The 14,042-nt window shown below is 39.0% G+C and overlaps 1 protein-coding gene across 1 annotated transcript in view; it reads left to right on the top strand.

The window, feature by feature from the left end:
* LOC122731294 (glutamyl aminopeptidase) overlaps nt 1–14,042 on the top strand; it is a 138,344-nt gene that overhangs the window by 45,222 nt on the left and 79,080 nt on the right. Inside the window, exon 3 of the mRNA XM_043971306.1 lies at nt 2,098–2,229. Within this exon, the coding sequence (XP_043827241.1) occupies nt 2,098–2,229 (132 nt within the window). The remainder of the gene's footprint in view (nt 1–2,097; nt 2,230–14,042) is intronic.

Raw genomic sequence — 14,042 nt, 5'->3', positions numbered from 1 at the left:
TTGGACTTGTGAAGAAAGATGCTATCCACCTTCAAAGAAACAGATAAGTGGAAATAAGCATAGTATGCCTTTACATATATCTGTATGAGTGTATATGTGCGTATGTGTATAGATATCTCTTTCTATATGTGTATATATATGTATATATATATATATATACATGCTTAAATGCAGCCTTCTTTAGGGTGGGTGGGGGGGAGAGAGGGGAAAAAAAGGGAAAAATTACACAGCAGAAAACAAGAAAAGCTGGGCAGATTTGAAAACAATGTGTAGTATTTATTGTATATATTTTCTTGAAATGGAAATTTGTTGTTCTATATTGAATCCTTTCTTATGTTCTACTGTACACATGGCAACATTTTTTTCTTTTCTCATTTTGTATTTGTTTAAAATAAAAAAAAATTTACAAAAAAGTATATATTGTAAGATTTTAATAACCAAAGTTGGCCCTGAAGGAAAGCTATGGGAATGTATCTTTTCAGAGATGGAGGATATGGATATGGAACCCTAAATATACTTTCAGATTAGACTGATATATTGGTTTCTTTTACTGAATTTATTTTTCTCATTAAAAAAATACTTTGTTATAATGGATGGCCCTCTGAGAGGTGGAAGGGAAGAAATATATTGGGACATGAAGGCAATTTAAAAGCAAGACATTATTGCCTTTTTTTTTTTTCTGCGGGGCAATGAGGGATAAGTGACTTGTCCAGGGTCATGCAGCTAGTCAAGTGTCTGAGGCCATATTTGAATTCAGGTCCTCCTGAATCCAGGGCTGGTGCTTTATCCACTGTGCCACCTAGATGCCCCCGACATTATTCACTTTTTTTTTTTTTTGCTGGGCAATGAGGGTTAAGTGACTTGCCCAGGGTCACACAGGTAGTAAGTTCCTAGTGTTTGAGGCTGGATTTGAACTCAGGTACTCTTGAATCCAGGGCCGGTGCTTTATCCACTGCACCACCTAGCTGCTTTGACATTATTCACTTTTAAAGAAATAATATTTAGTTTAATTAGGAAGTCATCTAACTCTTAGAGGTAGATAGTTTCCCACTCCCACCCCCCATCATTAGTTTCATGGGATCTCTATCTTCCTCCACAGCCTGATTCCCCTCCCAATAATGTATCATAACACTTCTCTTGGGCATGATTTGTAGTACTTGACCTAGGTAGGCTCCAAGGTAGCCAATCAAACCTAACTACCACATCCCCAAAAGCTGGAAGAGGCAAGATGCTCTTCATATGCAGGAAAATGATTATCGATTACTTTTACTTAAATCCAATTGAATTTACAAATATGTATTGGAAAGTCATTTTGTGTAAGTCACAAGGGGAGCCAATGTCTCTTTTTTGTATAATGGTCCTGTGTGTATGTGTGTGTTTGTGTGTGTGTGTGTGTGTGTGTGTGTGTGTGTGTGTGCATGGGCATGCATAGGACTGGGAGTGGATCTGTAATTTCATTGATATTGGGAGCTCTCAGGTAAGGAAATTTTATCTTCCAATGCAAGTGGGCACCTTCTCTTAGAATCTTATTTGTTTAGTGCACTGAAAGGTAAAGAGACTCATCTAGTGATACAGAACTAATATGTCCAGACACAGGACTTGAATCCAGGTCTTCCTAACTTCCTAACTTCAAAGCCATGCTATCTGTCTATCTATAGAAAGAAAATTTGACCCATTTACATAGCTTTCAAAATTTCACTTTTCCTCAAACCCATTGTTTTAGAGTAGTAAGCCCTTTGGCACCAGTAGTATTCATTCTTGATATGATAATTTTTTTTGGTGAGGCAATTGGAGTTAAGTGACTTGCCCAGGGTCACACAGTTAGTAAGTGTCAAAGGTCTGGGGCCGGATTTGAACTTAGGTCCTCCTGAATCCAGGGCCAGTGCTCTATCCACTGTACCACCTAGCTGCCCCGATAATTAAAAATATATATATATATCTTGTTGCCTTTAATCTTTTATTTATTATAACATGTGCTCTTAAACTTGGGTAAGGAATTTCTTACTAGAGATATAGTAATTGGGTAATCATTGGTCTGATCTAGACACAAATGATGATGATAATAACAAATAAAATATGATTTTTCATTTTCTAAAGAGAGAAGAGCTCGTGGATGACAAATGGAAGAGAACCATTTTCATGAAGTCTGTTCCAATGAGCTCCTATCTGGTGTGCTTTGCTGTACATCAGTTTACAAGTGTGGAGAGAACTTCGGCTAGTGGAATTCCTGTAAGTTATGTTTTTGAACTTTTAATATTTATCACATATGTTTTGGGGGAACAACATTTTCTAACCTTTTCCTCTTTTTCATTCCTTTCTTTCATTGAGAGTTAGCTTTGCACAGAGAACCAGGAAATCTAGTCATTTAATAGTAGCTATGAGCTTAATGCTTAGACAAACCCACTTCAAAGTTTAAGCCCAAGGGGCACAGTCCATGACTCTTAAGTGTTACATGTAAATCATCACATCAAGTCAACATCATTTATTAAGTGTTTACTATGTACCAGGCACTGTGATAAATGCTGGGAATACAAATACAAGCAGCGGGGAAGACAATCTTTGTGCTCAAAGAGCTTATATTCTAATGGCCAAAGAAAATATTTAAAAGGATGCTGAAAAGAGGTATTATGTTGAGGGGGAGAAGGGCATGGTAGAGAAAGTATAGAGTCAAGAGTGGAGCTGAAAGAGGAATAAATATATGGCTGGCTTGGATACATTCTCTAAAATGGAGAGGATCTGGGAAGAAACAGCCAACGAGAGGAAGGTACCCCAAAGGTAGAGTCCACTTCCAGTGTGAGAAGTCCAAGAGCAGTATGGCCTAACACAGCAAACATTTGTCAAGGGCTACATGTGCCAGCCATTGTCCTAGTTACTGGTGATACAAAGACAAAAAAGAAACAAGCATAGTCCTTTAGAAATTTACAGATATGTGACATGACAAACATGTATTTAGAAAAGCAATAGTGTTAAACATTCATCAAAAATCAGATATTAGCTCAAAAACACCACAGAGTTCAAATAAAACGATGCCTTCATAGGAATTGTAAGCGACTAAAATTAGCCTTGGGCAACCCCAACAGGCTGCAGCCTCCCCCAGCCCCTGAAACCGCCCCAGGCACATAAGCCTCACATGCGCCATGCCCAGCCCATGCCCTGTTCAGTGGGGATGTGCACAGGAGGCCTCAGGCACCCTGGGAGCTGCCTCTGCTCAGCACCCAGCTCCAGGGGTGCCTACTCAGCTCTGCCTGCCCCAGGGGCACCAGTGAATTAGCTTGGTGCGCATGGGAGCTGCGGAGGGGAAAGAGGGGATATATAGCCTGGGGGGTAGAGCTGCTAGTGGGTTCCATTGGTAGTGAAATCTGTGCGGGAGGACAGGAAGCCCAGGAGGACAGCTAGAGACAAAAGGAACGCTACAGGGAGGCTACAGAGACAGATGGTGGAGCAAAGCAGTGAAAGTAAAGGTGGGAGCTACAGGGCAAGTAGCTACAGAGTGAGAGACAGCTAGAGTGAAGGGGGCGGCTGACAGTGAAAGAGAGAAGAGTGAAGAAGGTGGTGGAGTGGAGCAGTGAAAGGAGAGGACTGAGAAAGAGGACTAAGGGGGACTCTACAGTAATAGTACTCACAGGTGGCAGTAGAGAAAGTTAAAAGAAAGAGCAGAGTACTGAAGTTCACAGGTCCTATTTCTTGCTTTATCCTTATCTTTAAGTTGATTCTCATAAATAAACCTTGTTTTGTAATTAAATTGAAAAAAAGGATTTTGCTTATCAGTCTGGGAGGTAGTGGGGGAGGGGGAGCCTCCCAATTGGCTCTTCCCATATTAATTTTTGTTTTTTTTTTGCAGGGCAATTGGGGTTAAGTGACTTGCCCAGGGTCACACAGCTAGAAAGTGTTAAGTGTCTGAGGTCGAATTTGAACTTAGGTCCTCCTGAATCCAGGGTCAGTGCTCTATCCACTGTGCCACCTAGCTGCCCCCCCCCCATATTAAATTAAAAGCAGTCAGATAGCCAGCCAGCCAGGAGTTCACAGATTAGGACCAGTTAATATAATTTTTACAGAATCTTTATAATCCTTTCCCTCATTCCTCTAAACCTTTATAGCAGTTTGCACATCTATCTGGAACTTCTTCAGGTCTGCTTTGTATGAATAAATTAATGAAAAACCACTTATTACATGCCACATTCAAGTCATTGTACCATGGTTATTTGTGTACTTGACTCCCTCGATTAGATTCAGAGTTTCTTTTCTTTTTTTTTTTTTTTTTGCGGGGCAATGGGGGTTAAGTGACTTGCCCAGGGTCACACAGCTAGTAAGTGTTAAGTGTCTGAGGCCAGATTTGAACTCAGGTACTCCTGAATCCAGGGCCGGTGCTTTAACCACTGTGCCATCTAGCTGCCCCAGATTCAGAGTTTCTTAAAGGAAGAAATTGTATCTTTGTATATTCCCCCAAAACCTGATACCTGGTGCCAGAAATGCTTGCTAAATGTTTGTTGAATAAGGCAGTGAGGCCTGTTAGAAGTGAGCAATGTGAAATTTGGACATGGAACAAGAGAATCTCTTTTGCTACTGCTGAAGGGAAAGACAGGGTATTTCCCAACTCCTTGTGAATCTGACTCATAGATAACTAGGACACATAGTCATTTTATAGTTACACAGATTCCCTCAATCTTGCCATCTGCTCATACATGGACTCCATAGTAGAGGGATCTATCCAGTGGCCCCATAGCATGAACTAAGAACAGTACGATGGGGGTGTTAGCCACAAGCAAATGTCCCCACTAAGGTGGTTGTTCAGTCATGTCTGAGTCTTTGTGACCCCCTGGACCATACTGTCCATGGGGTTTTCTTGGCTAAGATATGATGGGTTTGCCTTTTCCTTCTCCAGTGGATTAAGGCAAATAGAGGTTAAGAGACTTTCCCAGGGTCACACAACTAGTAAGTATTTGCTGTTGTTTCTGTGCAGTCATTTCTGACTGTGGTAAAAAGTGAAAGCTTTTAACAGTCGGTTAGGATAACTGAAAGACGCCAGTTGGAGACTGGCGAACCACCTGTGCGTCTGCTAAGCACTCCACTTCCGGGGTGCGAGCTTAAAAGCAAGGAGAGAATGGAAGTTGCTCTCTCTTTTTCGCTTGCTCGCTGGACTGGCTCGCTTGGCACACACATGCTGACTCAGGTTCGATAGCGTGGTCCTTGGTGATCAGCCTGGTCCTCCATAATAGCATGTGCTTGATGTGGTTCTCAGCCTCAGAGGTGGCCTTGGGTTTTTAGTGAGTTCTATATGGAATATAGACTAAGCTTAGATCTAAGATTATTTATTTGTATTTCTACTTTCCTATCTCTCTAATCAACATCGCCTTATTTTGTTGGCTAATTAATTCCCAAACAATAAAAGCTCTAACTAAAGTTCAGAGACTTCTTTCACTTACTGGTCTGGGAGATATATATAAGGGAAAGGTTAAAGGGGAGTTTAATGCTCTTGTATCCAATTTTAAATCTCACATGACCCTTTGTGATCCCTTTCTTATCAAAGATACTGGATCTGTTTGTTTCTCCAGCTCATTTTACAGATGAGGGAATTGAGGTAAACAGGGTCATACAGCTAGTAAGTGTCTGAGGCCAAATTTGAACTCAGGAAGATGAGTTTTCTTGATTCTAGGCCCAATACTCTATCCATGATGCCACTGAGTTGTCAGTAAGTGACTGAGGCTGCTTTTAAACTCAGATCTTCCTGACTCCAAGCCCAGTGCTCTATCCACTTAGCTGCCTAGATGCCTCCTTCAGAGTTAGCTTTCCCATGAGCAAATGTCCCCACTCAAGTTACAGTACTTATCCTAGTGGTAAGTGCTACTTTGAGATGACCTCCAGCCACAGTAAAGGGTACTCCTAGTAAATATCAGTGTGAGGTGTGAAAATGAAACACCACGGGGAAAAGCAAAACCTTTTTTACCTTGTGTTGGTCATGCAGATTATTGCCAATGACCTTTTCCTTGCTTAATATAGCAATGAGAACTTTATTTAAGATTGTTCTTGGCTTTCAGTACACAACAGATGTGTATTTTTTTTGATAGCTAGAGCTCTTTTTCTTCTTTAATTCTATTGCATCTACATCCATTACTTATTGGAGTTATGGTAAAATGGACTCTTCATAATTATTTTCATTTGCCATTGAAAACTTTCCTTATTTTAGGAATCTAGGCAAAGTAAAGAAGCCTACCATTTGACACAGATGTGTATGTGTTTGTGTATAATATACACACTTATCTATTTTGATAGATCTGGAAATATCTGGATATATCTAGATTTATACATACACACATACATACATATATAAATATATATATGTAAAACCATACTATGCATACTTCTATTTCTCAGTTCTCCTTGTAGGTGGGTCCTTTGTAGTTGAACTGGATATCTATAATACTCAGAATGGCTTAGTCATTCACAGTTTTTCTTTGACCAGTATTGCTGTTATCATATACAACATTCTTTTGGTTCTGTTCATTTCACTCTTCATTATTTCACGCAAGTCACGAGTATTATTCTTTGTTAGTTTGTTTTCTGATAGTGGTCACGAGTTGATGCCAACTTATCCTGGCTTTTTCACTTGACGACCCAGTTAAAGACCTACAATAGGTTCTCCCTTTTATCTTCTCTAAACTCTCTTATTAACCCTTACAATCCTGTGTCTGATCTCATCATTCCACCAAAATTGCTCTCTCCAAAGTTGTGATCTTTTAGTTGCCAAATCCAATGGACTTTTTTGTTTGTTTTGCGAGGGGCAATGAGAGTTAAGTGACTTGCCCAGGGTCATACAGCTAGTAAGTGTCAAGTCTCTGGGGCCAGATTTTAACTCAGGTCCTCCCGAATCCAGGGCTGGTGCTTTATCCACTATAACACCTAGCTGCCCCAAATCCAGTGGACTTTTTTCAATTTTCATTCTCCTTGACCTCTTGACAGCATTATTGATCACCCTTTCCTCCTTGATGCCATATTCTCTTTAGGTTTTGGGAATACCATTCCTTTTCTTGGTTCTCTTTCTACCTCTCTGACCATTCCTTCTTAGTCTTCTTTGCTGGATCCTCATTCAGATCATGTGTTCTCACCATAGATGTCCTACAAGTTTTTCTCTTGGGCCTTCTTCTCTCCTCCCTATCTCATCAGCTCCTATGGATTTGATTACTGTCCCTATGCTGATGATTCTAAGATCTATCTTTCTTTCCCTACCCTCTTTCCTCACCTCCACTCTTGCTTCTGTAAGGTTCTTTCAGACATCTCAGATCTTAAACTCAACCAGCCCTCCACAGCCACTTTCTCTATTACTGTAGAGCATAATACCATCCTCCCAGTCCCACTCCTCATTATCTCTCACTCCCATATTTAATCTGTTGCCAAGACCTGTCAATTTCACCGTTGTGAAATTCACCCCCTTCTCCCTTCTGACACTGCCCACTCCAGTGCAGGCCCTCCTCACCTCATGCCTGGATTATTGGACTAGCCTGATGGTGGATCTGCCTGCCTCAAGTCTCTCCCCACACCAATCCATCCTTTAATCCACAAAAGTGATTTTCACTTACTCAGTGTCACTCTCCTCAACTCAATAAACTCCAGCATCTCCCTATTACCTCCAGGATCAAATACAAAATCCTTTGTTTGGCATTCAAAGACCTATGTAACCCAGTCTTGTCCTGTCTTTCCAGTCTTCTTAAACCTTACTCTTCACTACATACTCTTTTTTTTTCTTTTTTGGGGGGGCAACGAGGGTTAAGTGACTTGCTCAGGGTCACACAGCTAGTAAGTGTCAGGTGTCTGAGGCAGAATATAAACTCAGGTCCTCCTGAATCCAGGGCCAGAGCTTTATCCACTGTGCCACCTCTCTGCCCCTCACTACATACTCTTGATACATATCATACAATGATACTGGACTCCTGGTTGTTCCACAAACAAGATACTACATTTCTTGGCTTGGGGGTTCTCTCTGGCTATCCTACAGGTCTGGAATGCTCTTCTTCCTCATCTTTCTCTACTGGCTCCCTTGACTTCCCCTAAGTCCTAACTAAAATTTCACCATCTGCAGGAAACCTTTCCCAACTTCTCTTAGCTCCAGTGCCTTCCCTCTTTTAATTATTTCTTATTTATGCTGTATGTATGTGTGTGTGTGTGTGTGTATCTATATCTTTATATTTGTTAGTTGTCTCCCCTATTAGATTGTGAGCCCCTTGAAGGCAGGGACTATCTTTTGCTTTTTTTTTTTTTTTTAATTCCAGTGTTTAGCACAGTATCTGGCACATAGTAAGTATTTAATAAATGTTTAAGCAGTGACTCGAATGCTTGGTTAGGTGTGAAGTAAGAACACACCTGATTAGCCTACATTGTGAAAAATCCTACCCCCATTATTTTAGCCATATTAGTATGAGGTTCTAAAGAAATTAATTAATTTATCAAAATAGCTTATACATAGAAAACAAGATAATGTGGCGGAAAATCTTAGAGAAATAAATATGGGCACACAATAATAGAAAAATGCACAGATAAAAGAGGTACCAAGAAGTTGTATTTACAATAGATGCATATGTATGTGTGACTTTGGAAGTTGACACAAATAGGTAAACTTGTAGAGAAAGTATAACCTGTGGGGTTTTTTTTAATATTGCTACTACTGTACTTTATAAATTAATTGATTGATATTTACATATTAATGGCAGTATTGGCAGTAAGCATTTATTAATTAATATTGTATATCAGTAAAGTATTGATGGCATGTCTCCCTAACTTCTCATGATCTCAGGGCCTCAGACCTAAATTGTCCTAAGAGGAGGAGTGCTCATGTTTAGAGCCAAGAGAGCAGGTAAAGAGAGAGGGGCAAGAGAGGGCCAAGAGAGCATGACCCTGGCATAATCAAGAGTTTATCCTCTTTTGATAGAGGCTGGTCACTATATGTTGATCAAAGCAAATTAGTTAGCATCATTCAATTCCATTGGTTGACATGAACTCTTGATGACATAAGGGAAGAGTATGCAAAATTCCCTTCTTTGTTCACTGAGCTAAACAAACGAATCAATCTCCATTTCTTTTGTTCCCTTGGGTTTGTCCCAGATGAGATTTGCTGAAGTTCCTGAAGAACTGGACTGGAGTAGGGGAAAGGACTCTCTGGGTCTCCCTGTGAGAAAATAATTATTAATAATGAATTTCTTGAGGATACAGAGACCCAGTTTTAGCTGCTCTCTCTCCCCCTCACCCCAGAAAGTTTAGTTCAGCCCTGCCTTGGATGAGCCCAGGTGAACAAAAGGAAAGCAGATTGATTCTTTTGTTTAGCTAGGGGAAGAAGCACCTAAATGTTGGAATTTACCTTCTCTCGACCACCCCCCAAGTCCATGTCAATCAGGGGAATTGAATGAGGCTATAACCAATTAGCTTAGATCAATGTATGGTGATCCACCTCTAGCTAATGGGAACACACTAGGGTCACTCTCTTTTGCTCTCTTCTCATCCTCTTGGCTCAGAATGCTGTCTCTTAGGGTTATGTAATTGGGCTTGTAAACCTGAGGCTAGCAGGGAAGCTAATTGTCATGCTGTCAATTCTTTACTGGTATATATAATATTAATTAATAAATACTTACTGCCCAAATGTGTAAATAGCCATTAATTTATAATTAGCAAATAATTTTAGGAAGTACAGTAGCAATAAATAATTCAACATACCCCAAGAAATTAATTTTCAATAATTATTTTCTCACAAACTTCACATTTCATATGTTTGGTCCTACTTCTGTGTGAAAAAACAAGATCTAGGCATTTTAACAGACAGCACTATCAATGTATAGCAACAATGTGATGCAGATGCAAAAAAAAAAAAGTGAATATAATTTTAAGTGGTATTAAGAATAAAGAAGGTGATAGTCCTGCCATACTCTGTCCTGGTCAGACCATATGGGCAGCATTGTGTTTAGTTCTGGGCACCAGATTTTATTTTATTTCTTTTTAGATTGGGTCTCCCTATTTTGCTTAACTGGAAGCATAGCAGACCCTCACTAATTGACATAGACATATTAACCTACTCCATTTTCCCAGTGTGGGCCAGTTCTCCCCTTGGTGACCTGCTTGAGGCACTGGGTTTTAAGGAAAACATTGACAAATTGGAACAGGTCCAAGAGGGTAAACAAGATGGTGAAGGAAATGGATGGCATGTCAAACAAGGATCAGGGGAGGAACTCAGGCTGTTAAATCTAAAGAATACAGGCCTTAATTAATTAATTAATTAATTAATTAATTAATTAATTAACTAATTAATTAACTAATTAATTAATTAACTAATTAATTAATGTGTCTGGAAGACTGTTATTGGGAAGAGAAATTAAATTTATTCTGCTTGCGCCCACATGGCAGAATTAGGACCAATCAGTGAATATTTTAGAGAGGCAAATTTAGGTTTCATGTAAGGAAAACTTTCTAATAATTAGTGCTGCTTCAAAGTGGACTGTGATGCCTTGGCAGTAATGGCTTCCATTTCATTGTAGGTATTCAAGTAGAGGCTGCATGACTGCTTTTTTTTTTTCATATTTTAAAATTTTATTTTAGTGAGGCAATTGGGGTTAAGTGACTTGCCCAGGGTCACGCAGCTAGTAAGTGTTAAGTGTCTGAGACCGGATTTGAACTCAGGTCCACCTGACTCCAGGACCAGTGCTCTATCCACTGCGCCACCTAGCTGCCCCTGTATGACTGCTTTTTAAAGATCTTACCAAGAACATGAAAGCTTAGGTATGGGTTAGAGACCCCTTCCAACTATGAGATTTCTTATATTCTACTCCATTCCTACTACTATATTTCCTATACTATACTACTACATTAATATATCATAATTATGAGTGTTATTGCACAAAGGGTTTCAGAGAGACTTGGGGGAACTTGCATGAAATGATTCAGAGTGAAATGAGCAGAACTAGAAGAATCATTTACATAATACATTATAAAATAAACACACTTGAAAGATTTAAGAAGTCTGATTAATGCAATTATAAGTCATAATTCCTGAGAACTCATGAGGAAGTATGCTTCTAGACAGGGAGAGATGCAGACTGAAACTTTTTTTTTTGGACATTTTCTTGATTAGGCATATTTGTTGCAAGGGTTTGTCTTTTCTTCTTTTCCCAATTTTTGGAGGAAAAGTGAGGAAAGAAAATAAATACTTGTTAATTTAACAAATAAATATTAAAAAGATGGCCATTAAAGTAATATAGGTGATGAAGGCCTCGATTAGGGTAGTGACAGTGAAGATGGAAAGTAGGGTTAGGTACTAGACTCACTGTGAAGGAAGAATTAACTTGACTTTGAAAATAGAGAAATGGAGAGGAGGAATTGATCTTGTAGAAAAAACAGTTTAGACACATGGAGTTTTGAGGTAACAATGGACTATCCAAGTGAAGATACCTTGTAGAAAGTTGGAATATATTATAGAAATGGGTAAAATTATTACGTAGAATCTGAGTCACCAGCATAGAGGTATGTGCACAGTCAAAGTTGTAAAGGAGGCTCAGTTCACTAAAGAAGGGTATACAAAGAGAAAATAGGATGTTCAAGACCTGAACCCTAAGGAATGACTGAAGCTATTGCAGGATATAGGAGGAAGAGGAGGAGGCAGAAAAGTTTACCAACATGGTAAATGAGAGAACCACAAAAAACAACAAAGACAGTAGTGATTTTGAGAAGGATATGTTCTAGCCTGTCCCAAATGGGTTCAGGGGAAAGAAGAATAGCTGCAATGATTGAGAGAGAAAAGAGAGAGCCTAGTGCTTTAGAGAGACATAAAGACAAGTGAGTAGGTTTTCAACAGGATATTTTGTAGTTGAAAGTAATCAGGACAAATCGTGATTTGTCAAGACTAAGACAAAGGCAGATACTAAGTTCCACAATAACTAGTGGATTGAGTTGAGTTGAGATCTACAGTTACAAAATCAACAACAATGGTTTGATCAACTCATCTTTATCTCAGTTGCAGTATTCATTTCTAGTAGATGAGGGTTCATGACCATGACCCCTTCCTAATACTCTCTAATATGAACAAGGTTATCAAAATATATAAAGTCATAAGACTGAAGATTGGGAGGTCATTGGATCTGCTAAGGAAGTTGTTGATCGGTGAAACTATGGTTTCCTGTAGAGAAGTGGGAATGGAGTAGAATTGCATGGGATTTGGGAAATAATAGGTATGTAAAAAGTGGAAACTTTAGGTCTCGAAGACTTGTTTAAGAATTTGGGCAGCGAAAGAGGAAAAAATATAGAATATTAGCCTAGATTAAGGTAGCAGGATCAAATGAAAGCCAGGATGTTGATGAAAATGATAGACCGTAAGGTAAGAATCATGTGAAACATCAGCATGGATACTGAAGTAGGGATTGGGAAAATGAAGGAAAACTTGAGCTAGGTGGTGAATTTGTTGAAGCTGGCAAAAGTGGGTTGGGGTGGTAAGTACTGATAGTATTTTGAGAATGCTGGCAAAATTAGATGACATGGACTTGACCAAAAAGAAATAGAAGGAGCATAGTAGATCAATGGTTTGAATTTAAGATCAGTTGTCTGGCAAGAATGAAGCAAATGGGGGGCAGCTAGGTGGCGCAGTGGATAAAACACCAGCCCTGGATTCAGGAGTACCTGAGTTCAAATCTGGCCTCAGACACTTGACACTTACTAGCTGTGTGACCCTGAGCAAGTCACTTAACCCCCATTGCTCTGCAAAAAAAAAAAAAAAAAAAGAATAGATGGGTAATTCATGATATCTTCAAGGGAGGGCCACTTTTCAGTTAAGGAAAGATAAAAAAAAATCTTAGGGCTGAGCAACTGAAAGCAAATGAAAAATGGATAGACTAGTCATTGAAATCATTACCTATTATGTACAGGAAATGTGGCACCTTTGTTAAGGGAGTTACATTCAATGAAAATTATATTTGAGTGAATCTAGACCCCATTGTCAAGGAATTTGTAATCTAATGGAGGAATTTAAAGAGCACCCAGTCAAGAGTCATTAATCTTGACTTTAAGCCTCATCTGCTAATTATGAATAGTGTAGCCTTTGAGTCTCCCTTTCTATAAAAATGGAAATGATACCAAGCAAAATCTTTGGAGATGTTAAAGTAACATTTTTGGTATTAAGGACATCTACCAGCCCTTTTCAGGGTGGTTTCCAAGGAGCAAAGAAGAAAAAAAATATTGAAAGCTGCAAACTTTTAAACTGGCCACAATTGACTCCAATACTTAGTAAGCTTAGACTCAGAAATAGAATTCTTAGCTATGAAAACTGGCAAATACACTATCCTATCCCTCTAGCTCCTTGAGGGAAATAATGATTTTCTTTTTTATTTTGCATACCTAGAACCTACCACACTATATTTGCTTAACTGGTGGTGGTGAACTTCAATTGAATTAAGTGAAAAATATAGTTGGAGGAACAAGATTATTTAGGGGACACAGATATATGCTCATTAAATATATAAAAAGAAGAAAGGATCTGAGATTTATACCTAGAAGAATCTATCATTAGAGGACCTCTAGTACACACTGATATCAAAGGAGGTGAAGTGATTTAATCTGATTCCCACAAGTAAGTCAGGTTTCTAGCTCAGGCTCCAGAAATATAAACTTCACCTTTAAGAGACATATTTTATACTATTCTTTTTTTTTTTTGGTGAGGCAATTGGGGTTAAGTGACTTGCCAAGGGTCACACAGCTAGTAAGTGTCAAGTGTCTGAAGCCAGATTTGAACTGGGGTCCTCCTGACACCAGGGCCAGTGCTCTATCCACTGTGCCACCCAGATGCCCCTTATTTTATACTATTCTTGAATAATAAAAACAATCAACTTTTTAGAGCATGAAGAATAAGAATCACTTACTTATCTTATCCAACTTGACATTGATTCAGTGTTATTAGCTGTGGTTTAAGAGGAAAAAACAGTTCCTCTAAACAAAATAAAGGATCGATAAAGTGGAAAAACATAAGTTGATGAATTATTTTAGACAGTTTATTTGGGGAAGGGATTAAAAAACATGTAATG

This window comes from Dromiciops gliroides, chromosome 6 (assembly GCF_019393635.1).
Source record: "Dromiciops gliroides isolate mDroGli1 chromosome 6, mDroGli1.pri, whole genome shotgun sequence".
In the NCBI taxonomy this organism is placed as follows: Eukaryota; Metazoa; Chordata; class Mammalia; order Microbiotheria; family Microbiotheriidae; genus Dromiciops; species Dromiciops gliroides.
Note: the sequence above shows the minus strand (reverse complement) of the source record. Positions and strands in the feature narration are given on the sequence as shown.